The following is a 20,262-nucleotide window of genomic DNA, read 5'->3' as shown; positions in this document are numbered from 1 at the left end:
CTTCCCTCTGCATGCAGCCGTTCACCAACGCCGGCACAATGAAACAGTGAGGCGTCAAACTCATTCAAGTTAGCGACGAGATTGCATTATACGCATCCATCTCACAGCTCCGTGTCTGGTTTAATTTGAAATTCCGAGCATTGATTTCTCCCCCCATTGTGCCTTTGGTGTAGTCCTTCCCTCTAATCAACCATTACAGAACGGTCATGCATGACACTTCTGGATTCCTCACGACAACTTGGGCTGCACGTCATAGATGCATCAGGAACCGAAGCTCGGCTGCAAAGTTGGGGCTTCTCCTGTCTTTCCCAAGGTTGACCTACTTTGTGCGAAAAAGCTTAGGCAAACTTTCTTTGTTTCTCACAGTGTTGTGGCAAGGGCAGAAAATCTGCAAGCTCTTCCACTGTAGCTCCTTCCCTCCTCACCCACACCCACTCTCACTTCTGATCCTAGTGGATGCTAGCCCAGTCCAACGCAGTGAAATATGCCAGATTCAACCTCACTGGCCCAGCGAAATCTCTCCCGGAGAGTCTCACAGAGCTCTATTCCGGGGTTAAGGAGCTTACGTCTCGTATACGACACATGGACAAAGGGGCTGAGCAGTGATTTGCCACGGGAGGGGTGTGGGGGGGGGGGTAGAAAAGGAGAGTGAAGCCTCTCTGTAGAGAGTGTATCTCATTATTGCTGAACTGTGTGTTACCTTTAGTAAACAGTGGGAAACATTTCTCAGGCGAGCCGCACTCTAAAAGCAGCAGGCTGGTAAACGACCGCAGCCCGATGGAGCTGCAAAGCCATTGCTCAAGTCTACGGCCCCACAGGGATGTATGAGTTCGGTCATGATTAGTTAGATAGAATAAATAATCTTTGCTTATGACAGCCCTCTTCATTCCGGCGCGTGTGGAATGGATGCCCCGTCCAACTCTTTTGTGTTAGTAAATTCCCTCCAGTTATTTTTTGCTGAATGACCTTCTCAATCATAAGAAAAGTCAAAAATTCAATTTCTGAGCGCGGCATTCATTATCATAGCCTCTTGTGCTCAGGGGTACCTGCCCATTTACTGCACTCCGAAGTGATTGGTTGTACTGAATTTAATGGAATATTAGAGAAATCAACAAATTACAGGTCTTGTTAGCTTAAAGGGATTTGATAATATTAATGTAAATAATGTCACAGCAACAAATGGATCATTACGTTGAACATCAGGCATGTATTAGTCCGTGTACCATAAGAGTGATTGAAAATTAAATCTAATTAAAGGATTCTTGGTGGCAAAAGCACCTTTCCAACCAACTCTTTACGGTTTTGTCCAAAGCAATCAGTTTTAGGGGATGAAATCAGCCACTTGATTTAACTGCACCCACTGCCTCTTCTGCAGTTTTTGACATCTGATTAACAATAAATATTACAATACTTTGTTATAACATTGTTATAAATGTTATAACATATTTCAATGTTGCTCTTAGGGCTGCAGCTATCGAATATTTTAGTAATCGAGTATTCTACTGAAAATTCCATCGATTAATCGAGTAATCGGATAAAACATATATTTGTTTAGTTAAAGAGCAATTATAAATATACATAAGATGTAAGATGTTAATTGACATCAAGACTAAATTATATAATACAGTAGGTTCATGGCTGTGCATTTAAAAAACCTAAACTTACACCAGTTGACCTAATTCACTGCCTTCACTCAAAAAACTAAGGATTTTACCAAGAAATGTTCTTATTTCTAACCTAAAAATGCCATTACACCTGATAACACACATAACTTAAAATTTTAGGTGTTTTCCCACGTGTTTCAATTGAACTGTCATTTGTGTCATGCAAATTTTAAGTTGTAGATAAGTTTTAAGTTAGATTTTTGGCAGTGTTCAAAATAAAATGATGAGACCTGCTGTATTGGAGCACATTAGGCACCAGTGCTGCTTGTTTTCTCCATGAATGACTACAGAGATAAAATGAAATGAAAACTACCCAGTTAGCTTTATTACGTTTTTATTTTTCTGACATTTTCTGCCTTTTCTTTTAGTTAAAACTGTAGCGGGAACAGAGGTTTATATACCGGGTAAATGCTGATTTATGGTTCCGCGTTACAACAATGCAGAATGGTGCGCGTCGCTGCGTACCCTACGCCGTAGGCTACGGCGTAGCCGTGGAAACGCCAGCCGGGCCAGAGAGCGGCGTAGGCTCTGCATCGATTTAACGCGGAACAATAATTTTGGCTTTAGAGGGGCAACATAGGGGAACGGACCAGAAGAATATAGAGTGGATTAAAAATAAAAGTTAAGCACTGAACTACATGTGTCTCCCGTCTGGGCCATTGCAGACTGCCTGAGCATGATGTTACTAAAACCAAACATACCCGCCGCCTCTTTCTCCCCCCTTTAACGTGCGCAGCGCATGGATGTACGGCGCAGCGTCAGCGCGTTGTCGCATTAAATGTGGTCCGGGCGTAATACGAGGCTTTGAGATGGTGAAATTAAACAAAAAAAATTAATAAATAAATAAATTAAACGATTCCTCGAGGCAGAGAAAATTCCTCGATCATTTTTTGTAATCGAATTACTCGAATTATTTGAGGAATCGTTTCAGCCCTAGTTGCTCTGGCCACATCTGAGGTATCACAAATACAAAATTATGTGAAGTTGGATAAAAATAAAGTCAGGGAGGCCGGTTAATTCTGCTCTGCTCTGGAGATTTGGTGATTCTTGGTGATTTGACAGTTTCCTTTAAATCTGACTCACTAAAAGACCTCTTTTCAGACAAAGTCAAAGGATTGTTGTTATGTTGGATTTTTTTATTGTGATTTAATTTTCCAGGCAGCTATTTTTCTTACAGTAAATGCAGTGTGCGGCCTCTAAACAAGATTTGCATGTTTTTATCTTCAAGCCAAGGCACATTTCAACACAATCCCTATCCGGCAGAGACACTTCAACACTTTTACTCACTTCCCTGAATTGTTGTGACGATCTGCCACTCTGTGCTACCGCACAGCAAGTCTCTCATGCATGGAGAGTAAAACACGAGTAATTAAATGCTCATCCCTTCAAACCCACAACCGCATGCACATCTGTTAAATTGAAGAACCACACAGTGTAAAACAGATCCACTTAAGTCTATGCCCCAGTGACTCTTAGAGTGGCATCACGAAGCAGAAGAAGCTTTTTGTCGGTACTTCTGCTAACAGCATGACAGCGCCTTGTTTTCATGTTATATGACCTTCTGTGGATTCTGTAAATCAAACACTAATTACAGCGCGCAGTGACCTGACGGTTGAAAACCTGCATCTGATGTCTTCCACAGGCCACGAGACAGCTGAGTGAACTTGCTGTCTAGAATAGGCTGCTTCAGCAAACCGTAAGCAGCTTGGTTAATTAAGACATGCTGACAACTGGTGAACTCTGCACAGCGTAATGGATCCACGGCTTAATTGGAAAGAATGGTTAACGGTAAATGCATTTTTCTCGCAACTGGGCAGCTACAGTTGCAATGAAACCGCAGCAAACCGACTGAGGCGTCAATAGGGTTGCAAAATTCCGGGAATTTTCAAAGTTGGAAACTTTCCATGGGAATTAACGGGAATATATGGGAATTAACGGGAATATATGGGAATTAATGGGAATATATGGGAATTAACGGGAATAAATAAGAAATTTACAGAATTGAAGGTTGGCCCTTAACAGGGAACTTAAATATAGTTGGGGGAAATATATTGTAGCATAGTCTTGGCTAAAACAACCAGATTTAATGCAAGTACACTCCTCAATCACATGCACGCAGCACATTGCTTACTGCAGGGCTATTGAGGCCACGCCCCCTACAGGCACTGTGCATTCCTCCATCACATGCACAGGTGATTTCTTGAAGCCTGGAGGCCACACATTTGAGCTCAAAGCACAAGACTATTGAAGCCACACATTTGAGCCCACGGACTATATAAAGTCAAGTAAGTTTTGATAATATTATGGGGTAAATATATTTGATCTATAATGGTATTAATGTTTAACTTGCAAATATTAAATAAAAATGTATTAACACAGTAGCTAGCTAGCTGTTAAGTTAGGTGCTAATGTTTGGATATGATACAGTTTGTTTAAATTACCCCCAATTTCCAGTTAATTCCCATAAATTCCCATAAATTCCCAATAATTCCCATAAATTCCCATAGTTTCCAATTTGGAATATTTCCAAAATTCCCCAGCTTAACTTCCCATGGAAAGTTTCCGGAAAGTTTCCGGAAATTTACCGGAAATTTTCCACCCCTTTGCAACCCTAGGCGTCAATCTACTGAATGATCTCTACATTATCACCCGAAGAACGCCACATAACACGCATACTGAGGACTTTTTGTCTTACCTGCCCTGAACTTTGATGTCAGAAATGGCATAGAAGTATCTAGACAAGTTGTTCTCGTCGACCATCGTAGCGCCCGTGGCGGGCCGGAGCAGGCGGATCCTCAGATCGGTGATAGTAAAAAAGTCTCTCAGGTTCTTGGTTGTATCCAGCTGTCCATAGAGCGAGGCCATGTTGTGGAGCCGGGGCCCGGCGAACAGCGCAAACCTGTCCTTGATCTCGAAGCGTACCGTTTTGTCATTCTTCCATACGTAACCGCGAGAGTACTCCTCGGTGCAGATGATGTCCAGCAGGGTGTGCTGAGTCAGATCCTGCACCGTCTTGGGATCCATGGTGAAGGCATCCAGGCAGTCAGTGGCGTAAAACTGGTAGGGCTGCCAGGTCCGCCCGTAATCTAGCGATTTCTCCAGGACCATCTGCTCGGGCCTGCCTGACTCAAAGGTGAGGAGGATGTCGTCGGTCAGCTCGATGGTCTTGTTCCAAGACAGAGTAATGTTGACCAAAAGGGCTTTGGGGTATTTCTTCCAGGACGTGGACTGCCAGAACGTGGTGGGGTTGCGACCCTCGATATCGAACATGAGCTTCGGAGGGTGTGCAAGCTCATCGGTGGTGGCATCACATTCGTTGTTACACATGTAAGGATTCTCCTGCAGAGGAGGAGAGGAAACAGAGGAGAATGCAATGAAAACCTGGAAGATGTAACAAGTCACGCTCAAGGCTTGAAACAAGGCAGCTGGACTTGCTTTTTTTTTTTTGTTCTTGACAATGTTTAACCTTCGATCATGAAGACTTCATCAGTTCAAATAAATCGGTGAGAGGGGTTTTGGGTTTATGAGCAGTAAATGTCAAACATCAAAAATGTTGCACACATAATTTTCTTTGAATTGATGAATGACATGCACTTTCATTCTCACTGAGAAGAAAACAGTGTCAGATGAACATATTATTTAAGAACAGCTGACATGAGATGAGTTATAGAATAGACAATGTTAACAACTCCTCCTGTCCTATAAATGGCAGTGTGGGTCGTGTGTAACTGTACAACAGGAGCTTTGGCACAACTACAAGACACTGAAGAGGGAGGGAGGGAGCGTTCCTTCAAGGACCACCCTAACCTGCTGGTCCAGAACGACGACTGTCTCATCAGACAATTTATCTTACCGAGAGTGGTCATTCTAGCCTTTTCCTCTATTTAAGCTGTGGAGAAAAAAGCAGTCCTAGTGGCACGTTGGGATGTATCAAGTAAAGGTACATGCGGAAGCATAGATTCATACATCTGAACATTTTTGTGCACACATACGTTCCCAGTTTTTGACGTACGCCATCTTTAAGTATGAAAGCCGTGCAATCCTTTGCACCAGAGGCCCCTAAAGAGAGCCGTTCACAATAGACATGCTACAAATGTGTCGGACCTGAGGCAGTCTCATAAAGAGGAACGGTTAAGAATTAATTCTGAATGTCCTGCAGGTCTGGTCCACAGATACCTAAAGTGCTTGCTTGAATATTTAGCTATTAGTTGCAAGGTTTCCTTTAGATTTTTCTACAGCACTTTAATGGTTGTGTTCAATAAGGATGCAAGAAATGATAACTGTTTGTCTATTAGCAGCTTTTAAAGAGACCATGTCTATCTATCATTGCGACCTAAATGAAGCTCAGATCATATTTTATGGTTAGTTAATGCAGAAAACTAGTTAATTCCAAAGGATTCACATACTTGTCACTGTAACTCACACGCAGCATTACTCTGTCAGACGGAAAGTATTGCTGAGATTTGCACAAGAGGAGCTGAATCTCACTGAGCGTGTAATGTGCACATGCTTTGCAGAGTGCATTCGCATATAAATATTTGAAGCCACTTAGCTCAGTGTTGCACATTTATCTCCAGCAACACCTCAGTTAGCTCTTGTCATTAGCGTGCTTTCCCCCCTCTCCACTGCATTGTCACACCATGTAACAACTAATTTCATGTCGTGTCATTCACAGAGCTGAAATTAAGACGCCTAGCTGCTTGTGCTGAGCGTAGACATCACAATACTCTGCTCTGCCTGAGAGTTCATCAGTGATAAAAAGAAGTAAAACCTCAAACACTATTTTATTAAATAATTTTTACCACCTTCATTCAGATAAATAGACCCTGACCCAGGTGTGACTTTCCCTCATGCTTTTCAGAGTTTCTCCAGAAGCTTAAATTCATCAAACAACTTGCTTGGAGGAGGGCTTTCTCAAAACATTTGTCCAATTTACCACAAATCATTACAAGGCAATGTTCTCTCTCCTTGCTCCCCGGGGGTCTCGATCTCGCTGTCAGAGGGAGGAGGCACTCCTCCAAGAGGACCTTTCAAGTGCTACAAGCTCCAATTTATCAGGACAACATAATCCACTACTTGATTAGGTGGGAGACGTCACCCTGTGTGTGCATGTGTCTGTGCGAGAAAGAAACACTGAGAGAAGCAAAACTCTGGTGTAAGACCGCCTAACGAAGCAGCGAGTAAGTTGTGGGGATAACAGCTCCATTCAGCTAATAAGCTTTACGACTCTTTCCCTCGTCCTCCAAGGCAAGGTGACAGTGAAACAGGGTTCTGTCAGGCCTCCTGACTTTTGGAGGGCCCCCGTTAATATCCTTTGTGGATTGTCCCCTACAGGCTTCTGTCTGCACTGGACAGCAGTGATGGGAAGGAGACGGAGGAAGCTGAGCAGTGGAAAATTCCACTTGGGTGTGAGTACACTAGGAATGGGTGATATTTTACCGTTCACGATAAACCGTCAAAGAAATTCCCCACGGTAAGAATTTGTCATCTCGCGGTAAAAACAATAAATTCCTGTTGATGACGTTTTTGTGTAAAGCTGATTTATGGTTCTGCGTTAAATCCACGCACAACGTACAGGAAGGAAGGAAGGAAGGAAGGAAGGAAGGAAGGAAGGAAGGAAGGAAGGAAGGAAGGAAGGAAATGAGACAGAAAGAAAGAAAGAAAGAAAGAAAGAAAGATGAGCCTGAAAGAAAGAAAGAAAGAAAGAAAGAAAGAAAGAAAGAAAGAAAGAAAGAAAGAAAGAAAGAAAGAAAGAAAGATGAGCCTGAAAGAAAGAAAGAAAGAAAGAAAGAAAGAAAGAAAGAAAGAAAGAAAGAAAGAAAGAAAGAAAGAAATGAGCCTGATAGAAAGAACGATATGAGCCTGAAAGAAAGAAAGAAAGAACGAAAGAAGCCTGAAAGAAAGAAAAAAAGAAAAAAGAAAGAAAGAAAGAAAGAAAGAAAGAAAGAAAGAAAGAAAGAAAGAAAGAAAGAAAGACAGAAAGAAAGATGAGCCTGAAAGAAAGAACGAAAGAAAGAAAGAAAGAAAGAAAGATGAGCCTGAAAGAAAGAAAAAAAGAAAGAAAGAAATGAGCCTGATAGAAAGAACGATATGAGCCTGAAAGAAAGAAAGAAAGAACGAAAGAAGCCTGAAAGAAAGAAAGAAAAAAAGAAAGAAAGAAAGAAAGAAAGACAGAAAGAAAGACAGAAAGAAAGATGAGCCTGAAAGAAAGAACGAAAGAAAGAAAGAAAGAAAGAAAGAAAGAAAGAAAGAAAGAAAGAAAGAAAGAAAGAAAGAAAGAAAGAAAGAAAGAAAGAAAGAAAGAAAGAAAGAAAGAAAGAAAAATAGATATGAGCCTGAAAGAAAGAACGAAAGAAAGAAAGAAAGAAAGAAAGAAAGACAGAAAGAAAGACAGAAAGAAAGAAAGAAAGAAAGAAAGAAAGAAAGACAGAAAGAAAGAAAGAAAGAAAGACAGAAAGAAAGACAGAAAGAAAGAAAGAAAGAAAGAAAGAAAGAAAGACAGAAAGAAAGAAAGAAAGAAAGAAAGAAAGAAAGAAAGAAAGAAAGAAAGAAAGAAAGAAAGACAGAAAGAAAGAAAGAAAGAAAAATAGATATGAGCCTGAAAGAAAGAACGAAAGAAAGAAAGAAAGAAAGAAAGAAAGAAAGAAAGATGAGCCTGAAAGAAAGAAAGAAAGAAAGAAAGAAAGAAAGAAAGAAAGAAAGAAAGAAAGAAAGAAAGAAAGAAAGAAAGAAAGAAAGAAAGATGAGCCTGAAAGAAAGAAAGAAAGAAAGAAAGAAAGATTTGCCTGAAAGAAAGAAAGAAAGAAAGAAAGAAAGAAAGAAAGAAAGAAAGAAAGAAAGAAAGAAAGAAAGAAAGAAAGAAAGAAATGAGCCTGAAAGAAAGAAAAAAAGAAAGAAAGAAATGAGCCTGATAGAAAGAACGATATGAGCCTGAAAGAAAGAAAGAAAGAACGAAAGAAGCCTGAAAGAAAGAAAGAAAAAAAGAAAGAAAGAAAGAAAGAAAGACAGAAAGAAAGACAGAAAGAAAGATGAGCCTGAAAGAAAGAACGAAAGAAAGAAAAATAGATATGAGCCTGAAAGAAAGAAAGAAAGAAAGAAAGAAAGAAAGAAAGAAAGAAAGAAAGAAAGAAAGAAAGAAAGAAAGAAAGAAAGAAAGAAAGAAAGAAAGAAAGAAAGAAAGAAAGAAAGAAAGAAAGAAAGAAAGAAAGAAAGATATAGTTAAAAAGGTCGAGTTGAATTGGTATTTTTTTTATCGTCATTTTTATCATTATCAAGATAAATGCCAGAAATTATTTAATTAGTCCATACCGCCCATCCCTAGAGTACACCAGCTTGTGGAGTGAGGTTAGGTGTGCCATTAACTGTAGCATCTGGTCCCCCCTAAAATACGTGGACAGACGTGTGATCACTCGCAGTGACAGTACCAGTTATGTGTACTTAGAGGTTATGGGCACTGTCTAAAAAAGACGATAAGCATGCTCAACGGTCATCTTTGTTGTTGCTGTTGGGCAGTCACTGAGGGACACCGTCTTGTAGACCAGTGGTTCCCAACCTGGGGTCCGGGCCCCCCCTGGGGGGGCGCCAGAGATCTCTGGGGGGGGCGTGAAACTTTGTCTGCTTTGAAATTATGCAGTTGTAAAAATTATATTTGCGAATGAGTCATTCATAAGACATTGTTAGGAATAATTTATAAATGTCTTGAATATTTTTTGTTTTTTATACACTGGTGACAAACACAGGAAATGATTTCATTCTTTATTATTATATCATTACTCAACATTTAATCTACTCCGACAGGTTGTTAAAGGAAAAATGTTAAAAATGTTGATCTCATATTAAAAGAGACATTTTTCAGAAATATTTTTATGTCCTTTTATGTCCTTTTGTGCGTATTTTATACATTGGTGACATTGGAGAAAAACAAAGTCATATGTATACAGAGTAAACAAAAACATAATTAAAGTTCATTTTTTCAATTAAAGATTATTTTGGTGCTAGTACGTACGGGTCGGGGGGCCTGGCTGGTCTTAGACACAAGTAGGGGGGGAAACAAGGAAAAAAGGTTGGGAACCACTGCTGTACACGGTTAGGTCCGTGGTCTTGTGGATTATACAAAGAATGGGTTTTAAATCAAGTGCTGTTTTTTGAAATTAACTTCTAAAATGTCTCAAATCTGACAAAACGTCACTATGAACCCAACACATTCTTTGCCTTGAACCAATGTTTACAGTTATTGTGCACCGACCAATCATCCTTCTCCGTTGTACAGCCAGACTTCTCTTTTGTAATTATTCTTTAAAGATAGTCAAGTAAAAGAATGAATTTCATCCATTCAAAACCTAACAAAGTGCAGAGGCATGGGTAAGGTTTTAGGTAAAATGTGTTTTTCTGCCACTAACAGAAAAATACATCCTATCTTACTCATCGCCCTACCCAGACTCCCAGTCTATTTATCAGGCCACTGAGTTGAGGTTTTTCACCAGCACTGATTCTGCTGAATGAAAGGACATTAAATGCATCTCCTCTACAGCTAAAGTGTACATATCCAAATCAAAACTGACAACGGCGTGCGTGCATTTCTGAAAACGATGGAGGTTGAGGTCATAAGGGCATATTGTGCGCACTGTATTTGTAAATGATTCATCTACACGACGAGTCATACATACAAGACGTCTTGAGGGTGAAAAGAAAGCTAAATATTGAATGTTTACAAGTCAAGGAGAAGTACATCTCTGCTGTTTGATAAACTAAGTAAACTAATACTCTACAAAGAATGGAGAAGATGAATGTTGTGGCATAAACTTTGGTGGCGAGCATCATTACAGAATATTCAGCTTCTCTGGATTAACCAGTTATATATGCTTAAATTAGCTATTTAGCATGTAGTTGTGATTGTTTAAACAATTGTGTAGCTCTTAGCACACTTAGTTAGAGTATTTGCTGCTGCCATTGAAACAGTTGCTGGAGACCAGTGGCCAGGGCCGCCGCAAGGGGTGTGCGAACCATGCGACCGCACGGGGCCTCGCGCGCAAAGGGCCTCGCGCGCAAAGGGCCTCGCGCTATGGGCCGTTTTTTTATTTATTTATTTTTTTCCAATTTTTTTTTTCCGTTTTTTTTCCTTTTTTCCCTTATAAATATCAACAGTCACGTTCCATTACAGACCTAAGTGTGTACTAGTCTGTGCATATCAATAAATATATGTGCAATGATGCGCATGTCTGTTGTTCAATACAACTGCGTCAGACCAAGCTGCTCTGATCCAGACGGTGAAGTTGGAACAAACTGTCACACAATGTCGAGAGAACGAGACAGATTCAGGAAATTTCCATCAGGGGATGAAAAAAGAAAAAAAAACTAAAGAAAATGGAAGAGTTTAATGCCTCTCTGAAAGGCTCGTTTGATAAATTTGTTACAAAAATCACCGATCCGACCGGGTCTCAAGCAGCCGTGGGGCCCCGCGTTCCAGGCAAGCCCAGATGATGATGAAGCAGGGGAAGGTATATAGACACCCGATCCGAAAAACCCCAAAATTTCGCAAAACTTTCGGGGACGAGGGCCCCCCCCAGCCATTTCGCACAGGGCCTCGCAAATCTCCCAGACGGCTCTGCCAGTGGCGGATATAGGATTTTTAGGAAATAAGGAGCCATAAAGGGGGCCACATTTCTCACAGAAAGCCTGACTATTTATCCAACTTTCTTGCACACAATTCACTTAATCGTTAAGTGTCTACACATTTTACAAATCACGCCTTGTTAATTCACTTTATATGTCATTTAAAAAAGGTTATACAGTTTCACATTTATTTTCACACAGCACAACACACAGCATGAGAGTAACCGCTGACAGCAAATTTGCTGATGTTTATGCCAAAACACAAGTAGGTCCATTTATACTGTCCTTTTCAAATGGATTCACAAACGGACAGAGCCTTCTGTCTGTATCCTGCTTTTGTATTGTCCGTGTTTTCTGCCTTGATGTTTAATGTTACGAATAAAACGGAGCAATATCACTGGAGGTCATGGGGGCAGTATTGAGCGTAGTGACTCAATTGTTAACCAAATACGAGGCAGACGTCTGAAAATATTGAGAGGTTTCACTAACAATTTTGGTAAAATCAAATGAAAGAATTCAACATGCATGACTTTGATTCAGGGGTGTCATACTGTACCACTGTTCACACTGGTGTTTTTGTTTCCTCCGACGTAGCGCAAATAACGCTGAACATGAATAAGTTCACTGTCCTCCAACAGCCTCCACAGCCAAATCATCTTTTCATCTAAATCATCTATTATTTATTTATAGAAAGGTTTTTTCCTTAGATTAACACCAAACAGTCGCTGTTTGTTAAGAACTGATTGACTCATCCCTACCCCCTGGTGTATGTGCTGCTAAACAACCACACCAACGCTAACGACATACAGTACAGAAGTATGGAGAGTGACGGAAACAACGTTTGGAACGCACGGATGTACAAATGTATGAAAGTGGACTATAAATAGAACTTCAATTAATGTTAATGAATCTGAAGCTCTTGCTTATTAATTTTACATTTTTAAGACTTGAGCTGAGTAAATATTTATTCACACAATAAGGGCATCCTATAGAAGCTTTTGTGACTAACCAAAACCTCCATAACACATTAAATGCTATGAATAATGTTGTCTGTATGATGCTACTCAAAAGCAGGCTCATCTCCACTTCTCTTTCTGCTGCTGTTTAATTCAAACCTTCTTCTGAAGTAAGTTTTATTGACACTAAACATTCACATCAAGTGCATTAGTGCTACTACCTGTATGGGTGTGGAATTGCATCCACCTATAATCCAATACCCATCTTGGACAAAGGACAGACGTGTGACAGGACAGGGATTCTTGAGGCAGCCAATCAGATTTCAGCTGGGGCCAACGCCACTGGCAAAAGCTGTTACTAAATGTTTTAGCAGTCCAAGTGCTGCACCACAAGAGGGATGTGCTGTGATGTTTTTTATTGTATTTGGTGTAAATACAGTCATTTTAATGGACATAGCTGCTCATATGACATGTAAATGTCATAGTCAACCATTTTAAATCGATGTAATATCAAACCTCCACATGTCATCGCTCTGAATATTCACTGGGATCTTCTCTACAGCCCATAAAATAGTTTTCAGTTCAGCCCAAAAGATAACTGCTTGTACCTCCTCACCAGTACGTGATGTGGCTGTGTGAGTCGATACACACTTTCAAATATTCTTATCCCAAAAGTCCAGCTGGTGCTGTTCAAGCCGAAAAATAAAGGTAAACAGAGTTATTTACTCCTTTTTGCCTAATTAAAGTAAATCCATTTTTCAGCTATGATTGTGAAGGATTCAGAGAAGACATGCACAAATGTACACACAAGAACCGCCGGCCTCGCCACCGTATCTCTGTAATCAGACAAAGATGTATCCCTATCGATCCCTGAGGCGGAGCAGCTGAAAATCTGCTGCGTGTAGCACCTGGCAGCCCCGGCCCCTGGTCCGGTGATCTCCCCAACACCCAGGTTAAAACCTTTCATTAGTGTCTCCTCCGCTTCCCGCTTAACGACAAAATACTGCCTTTATGAAGATCAATAACTTCACCAGTCTACCAGAGAAAGGGAAAGGAGATAAAACGCTGAGTATACGGCCTCGTGAAAATCAATGGCAGATTTCTGTGTTTTACTGTCGGGCACCGATGAGGCTTCCACTAGCGAATTAATAGTTTGGCACACATTAAAACAATTGACAGTACTCGGCTCGACAACAGTAGCATTTCCGTAATGACTAAAGACGTGTCTGTTAATCCTGGGGTGATGATAAGTGGTCTGGATGGGTAGGATGGGTGGGCGCCACTGCGTTGCAAAGCCAGTGCCGTGGTTGCCGGAGCAGATAGGTCACGCCAAATCAGCGCTAATAGAGATGCCACCGACCCGCCCAACACACAGAGGCTTAATCCGATTATTAGCTTTGTGATGCAGCGAGATAGAGTCAAAGACTGTGTGCGTGTTTGCAGGTGGGTGTTCATGTACCAGCAAGTATGTCACAAACCATCAAAAAGCTGCTCTAATTCCTCCCACGTTGTTGTCGAATAGCTGAGGACAATTGGACAAGGCAACTAGAGGAATAAAAATAAGCAGCACTGCAGCATGCTGAAAGATGAACTGAATTAATCTCATATGCTGCAGTCAATACAGTACTAAATGGGGTGTTGAGCTCACGAGGAATGATTTTTTTTCTCCTGCTTTGTAAACACAGACTTTTAGACATGTTAGATGACACAACAGTGACATACAGGTGAGTGGATCATCTTAATCCAGCCCCTCCAGATGTTTTTAAATATAATAACTATAATATAAAATAGTCAATCGTGTGGAAAGAAGAAAAAGTCATAAAAACATCCTCAAACTTAAGTTGAATGCAGAAAACATTTTATATCCGTACAGAAATTAATACTTCATACATACAAATAAAATAATAGAAATAACTTAAAGCAGCTATTCTTTCACAAAATTTGTATACGTTTTAAGTTTTCTAGTAATAATGTCAGATGAAGCGTTCCAAACCAAAAAGAATGAGCCCTCTAGTGTATCTCTCCGTTGCCTTGAACAGGCTGTGTGCGGCAAAATGTGCTGCAATTCCGGACCGGAATTTCCCGCGCTGTCCTGCAGATGTGACGTCACATGACGCTGCATGCGCGTTCTCGGCGGCACACGAGTAAATGGATACGCGTTTGAGTCATTGAGGCAGCTTCAACTTCAATTGGGACTGAAAACAGATGCTGACATGGCTCATTTCCTACTGACCAGGTAAGATAACATTGTAAGTCATATTTAGAGCTTGATTTGAACGGCGCTCCCGTGCCGGCTTCGCTGTTGGCTGCAGGAACCCCGACGGTCGTCGTAGCGCTAATGAGTCTCATTTCTTAAAGTAGCCTCATGGTCCTTTAAAAGCTCATTAAATACAGTAAAACTTTGTCTAATTATCAATTTTTGAAAGACAGGGTTATAAAGGCGGCTGGAAAGCTGTGCTTAGGTTTGAATTACATTTTTCATCATGTCCCTTTTTTACTACTTTCAAGCCACTTTACAGAGCAATACCCCTTCTGACCACACGGGGGCGCGGCTTGATCTGCTGTGAGCGACTGACGATACGGTGCTGATGACCAGCACATCTTGTAATATCACTTTAGCCCAATAAAAGTGCACTTTGTGTGTTTCGCAATGAGCTGACGGTAAGACATTAACTTGTCATGTGCTGCCTCCATGTGGTCAGAAGTGGTGTTGGTACATAGCGTGGGTTTAACTGTATTCATAAGGTCCATGAAAAAATGTCGTGCACCCCTGCGTTCGAGCGGTTTTCACCGAAAGAAGCAAGACTTAAAGGAGCATGAGGCAGGATTGAGGCAGGATTTATGAAAAAAATTAGTATACATTTTAAGTTTTCTAGTAATAATGTCAGATGAAGCGTTCCAAACCCAAAAGAATGAGCCCTCTAGTGTATCTCTCCGTTGCCTTGAACAGGCTGTGTGCTGCAAAATGTGCTGCAATTGTGGGGCTGAATTTCCCGCGCTGGGCTGGGGATGTGACGTCACATGACGCTGCATGCGCGTTCTCCCCGTTCTCCCGTGCCGGCTTCACTGTTGGCTGCAGTCATAGGCGGCCTTACCTATGTTTCAACCGTTTCAGTTGAAACGGGCCCCGGCCACCAGGGGGCCCCCAACTGACTGACAAAAAAATAAATGCGCAAGGAAGACACAATAATAAATCACTACCTATGGAGCCAAATCAGGGCCAAAAGTTTTGCTAATTTGAAAATAAAATTTGAACCTGAAAATTTTTTTTTACATTTTCAGTTTTATTTTTTTCAGTATCAGATCTTTTTTTCAGTTTCAAATCTTTTTATTTCAGTTTCAAATCTTTTTTTCAGTTACAAATCTTTTTTTTTCAGTTTCACATCTTTTTTTTTCAGTTTCACTTCTTTTTTTTTCAGTTACAAATTTTTTTTTCAGGTTCAGACTTTTGGCCCGGATCTGGCGTGGGGGGCGTGGCATCAACTGAGAGGGGCGTGGCATCATGAGTGACAGCAGAACAGAGAAGGCGGGGGACGTTCTTCAGTCATGTTGCCTTCAGGAATCGTAGGTTGCAGAAGTTATCAGTAGAAGTATGATTCAACACTGTATATACACTATATTCACGTGATTGGCAGTGGAAAAAACTGATATTAGTGACACATTTCTGTTTAAAAAGCTGTTTTAGACCGTACTTGGTAGTATGTGGAAGTGGGAAATGTCAAACTTTAAAGTGTGGCTGTTGAACTGTACAGTCTGGCATAGTTTATTGCTTTTATACTGCGATTGGTGCCAAGTACAGTCTAAAACAGCCTTTCAAACAGAAATGTGTCACTAATATCAGTTTTTTCCACTGCCAATCACGTGAATATGGTGTATATACAGTGTTGAATCATACTTCTACTGATAACTTCTGCAACCTACGATTCCTGAAGGCAACATGACTGAAGAACGTCCCCCGCCTTCTCTGTTCTGCTGTCACTCATGATGCCACGCCCCTCTCAGTTGATGCCACGCCCCCCACGCCAGATCCGGGCCAAAAGTCTGAACCTGAAAAAAAAAATTTGTAACTGAAAAAAAAAGAAGTGAAACTGAAAAAAAAAGATGTGAAACTGAAAAAAAAGACGTGAAACTGAAAAAAAAAGATTTGTAACTGAAAAAAAGATTTGAAACTGAAATAAAAAGATTTGAAACTGAAAAAAAGATCTGATACTGAAAAAAATAAAACTGAAACTGTAAAAAAAAAATTTCAGGTTCAAATTTTATTTTCAAATTAGCAAAACTTTTGGCCCTGATTTGGCTCCATAACTACCCACCATTAAACTAACCAGCTAACATCCAAGAAAAATTAAACGAACATACCGGAGTGGTGCTGAAAAGCAAAAATTAGCAGATATAAAAAAGAAAGCTGTGAGTAATGTTACCGGCCAGCCCGGTCCCCTTTAAGGCGGTGTCTGTGTTCGGGTGTGTGTGTGTGAGACGTAGTGGGTGCAGCGGAGGAGAGAGAGGGAGATGCAGGTGTGCGCGTGTGGAAGACCGGTACACGTGTTCAGTTACTTTTCAGTGTGTCCTCCGTTAGCTTTCAGTTGTCGGTCCTCACGTGTTTTGTTTGCTTTTTACAAGTTTGTAATAAATGTGCAACGTTGCATGGACAGTATTTTTCCTCAGTCCTTTTTTCCTTCACTTTCCCCGGACTCCTAGACAACCGCCGGTTAACAGCAACGAGCCAGAAACCGTATTTAAATACCAGCTCTCCCAACTACGGTTCGGAGATAGGACTGGAAATTAAGAAAGGTAACAGTAGTCTTCCGAAAGTGACCTCTTTCTTTGGTCCAGCATCTGCACCGACTACAGCAGCGGCTGCCGCCCACTCTAATAACACCAACGCAGTAAACGCATCCATGCGTCACGCATGGATGCGTTTACTGTGTTCTTTCAGCTTATAATGCGTCACGGACGCAGGTCACATAGCTGGCAAATATAGTAATAAATAGGGCCCCATATTAAATATTGAAACGGGCCCCCTGATGCCAAAGGCCGCCACTGGCTGCAGTACCCCCGACAGCCGTTGTGGCGAATGGTGGCGCTATAGAGTCTCATTTCTTAAAAGGAGCCTCATGCGCCTTTAAGTGAGGAAGCTAACTTTTTTTTTTTTACTGTAAAATATTTAAATAAATACTGCGCATTTCATAAAATCTCCCAAGCATTTATCAACATGAGTGTGGTAATCCTGAAAGAAGAAAAGATAAGTTTCAGAGGGGCATCACCTTAAACCTTTATTCGCTAAGGCATGCTCCTCACCGGTTAATGCATCTGTCTGATACAGAAGCCGCCGGGGGGGTGAGTAGATATGAGGATACATATGAAAAGGAAGAGAAGAGCAGATGAGTTGCTGGCGTTTTGACCGTGTCTACTTTTAAAATAAGATATGGCCGTGGTGCCTGACAGCCTTGGCTCAGCCGCACTGTGCCCACTGATGGAGGATAGGACTAGTGGGAATATAAATCTACCAACTGCAGACAAGCAGGGCATCTAGATAGATAGGCTCACACCAATCAAACCGCTCCGTTTGTGTGACAGATGTCTTGGAGGTGGAACCCAGATAGCAAATTGGATCCACAGTTTATCGTTTCTACCTGAGCCTGTTTTCATTTACTTTTCGCTCTTTATTTTGTACACATGTGATCAGTGGAAAAGAGAAAAGATAGTGATATTTTAGAGGGAACTTCTTAAGCCTTGCAATATGTCACTGACATGATGAGAGACATTTTTTTTTAAATAACTTGAACTGATTTCTTTTAATCCACCGTTCTTTAAAATGCTGGATTTCAAGCTCACTGACATCACCTTACAGAGAATGAAAGTGCATAAAATCAATACCGTGCCTTTTTCGAGCGTTACTAATTCATGTAAGTGTTTATTAATTGAACAAAGCAGACAAACTTTAAGGAGTAGAATATGGACACTTTTTTCTGTAAATAAATGAGAAGAAACAATCTTTCAACTTTAAAGCTATTCCAAACAATTTACTGCGTATTTACTATCTCTACAACAATTTGGATGACTTTCAAGATCTCTATAAACGCAAATATACAAGAAATGTTTTTGTTAATCACACACAAAGAAGAATTATTTAGCACAATACATCACAACTCTCACAAGCGAAATGTTTCCTCTGGTGGCGCAGAAATGAATCACCCTGGATAGAATAATGTGAAAAATGTTGAACTTTCGCAAATACCACAAGCCCACAGGTACCACAATAAAATTCCTTTACAGCATTTGTTCTTGAGTGAAACAAAGCAAGTTGTTCTCCAAAGACGGTATGAAAAGTGGGTAACTGGACTGGTTACTGTGACACATTATCATCACGATCACGTAAAAGCACGGCTCGAGTTGAGACACACACGCGGCAGAGAGCGGACCGACACCCAAGCAAAACTCACACAGACTTCAGCATCGTGAGAACACCGCTAACAGATGCGGATCCATCACAGGAGTTAAACACATAAACACACAGGGATTTAAGCAGTAAACACTTATTACTTTTTAACTACTCCATTTATTTCAAACAACAGTGAATCCTCCTACAAGGCCAATGCTGTATTTCAGGGTTTTAACCAACGGGGACTTGTTCTGCACCAAAATCTTTACGGCCTCGACTCTGGCTAAAGTAGTAGTTTCTGATTCATGCATCCACGATCCGTCCTTGCTTTTCGTCTTTAGCTGGTGTGAAAAATTAATTTATAGCATACTATAGCATAATATCTTGCAATTAAAGACACGCTATGGGATGCCATCGCAACTGATTTCTGATCAGATTCATCATTTTTCCTGCCGTACGTGCATGTCGTGTCCAGAAGCACTTGTAGTTGGCGACTTACTGAAATAGATGCATCATTATTCGTGGAGGCGTCAGGTGTCCCTCACAAGGCGAGCCTTCATGTATCATCATTCCCTCGCTGATATGACGGCAGTCTGAACTTACAGGTGAGTAAAAACCAGCACACGCGGCTCCTGCAGAGCTCTCGTCATACCTGAACCTCCGTCAGAACCTGACTGTTAAACAGCATCAGCTGTGTATAAATCCTCTCCTCAGAAATGCATTATATAACCCTTTTTCCTTAATTTCCCCTCATGTTTCTAGCTTTCTTACCTCAGAGAGGTGTGTGTGTGAGTCTGTGAGCGGCTCCGGGAAGGTTTGGGGTTAAAGCTATCCCTGCAGCATTAATGAGACCCCGCGGTCCACAATAGATTTCTTCACCCTGATCCAGGGGCTTGATTGAGGCAATGCCTTCTCAATTTAAAACCCCCCTTCCCCCCACCCAGGGCCCCCACTCCCCTTCCCTATGGTGACGGGTTTTGCAGACAGTAAAAGGAGCTTAACCTGGATGCTGAACTAATACCGCTCCCCGGTTTTGACAGATTACAATGGCAATACGCGCCCCGGCCAAACCTTGACAAGGATTACAATCGCATCTGCAAACGGTTGGGGCTCGTCAGGCTGGCCAGCCCGAGCAACAAGCTTGGAAAAAGGAAACCACGTGGGTTCTCTTGTTAGTTAGGGTGCAAGATGGCCAATGTTTTTAGCAAGTAGCTTATTCAGAGATTTTCATAGAGCAGTTATTTAAACATGATGCTTATTTTAATACTGTACTGTTCACTCATTGTTCCATACATTATTTACTGTGTGGAGGTATGGGGAAATACTTACATAACAAACATTGATCCAATAATTAAATTACAAAAGAGAGCCATAAGAATTGTAAATAATTCAAAATACTGCAACCCAATGAACTCACTCTTCATTAAACTAAATACCTTAAAATGTGTAGATCTAGTTGAGCTAAGGACTTCTCTTATAATGTATAAGGCACACAACAACCTACTTCCTTACTGCATTCAGGAAATATTTTTCACCCAGAGAAAGTCGGTATGAACTCAGGGGAACTTGTATGTTTAAAAAAATAAAGGTAAGGACAAACTTTAGAAGTAGATGTGTTTCTGTTAAAGGGGTAAACTTATGGAATAGT

The 20,262-nt window shown here is 40.9% G+C and overlaps 1 protein-coding gene across 6 annotated transcripts in view; it reads right to left on the bottom strand.

Moving 5' to 3' along the window:
- Positions 1-20,262, bottom strand: part of ntng1a (netrin g1a) — a 165,036-nt gene that overhangs the window by 75,997 nt on the left and 68,777 nt on the right. For all 6 annotated transcript variants that reach the window (XM_061713659.1, XM_061713656.1, XM_061713658.1 and 3 more), the window contains exon 3: positions 4,360-5,003. In XM_061713659.1, coding sequence (XP_061569643.1) covers positions 4,360-5,003 — 644 coding nt within the window. The remainder of the gene's footprint in view (positions 1-4,359; positions 5,004-20,262) is intronic.

This window comes from Cololabis saira, chromosome 22, assembly GCF_033807715.1.
Source record: "Cololabis saira isolate AMF1-May2022 chromosome 22, fColSai1.1, whole genome shotgun sequence".
NCBI lineage: Eukaryota > Metazoa > Chordata > Actinopteri > Beloniformes > Belonidae > Cololabis > Cololabis saira.
The sequence above is the reverse complement of the archived record's forward strand: the minus strand, read 5'-3'. Positions and strand labels throughout refer to the sequence as shown.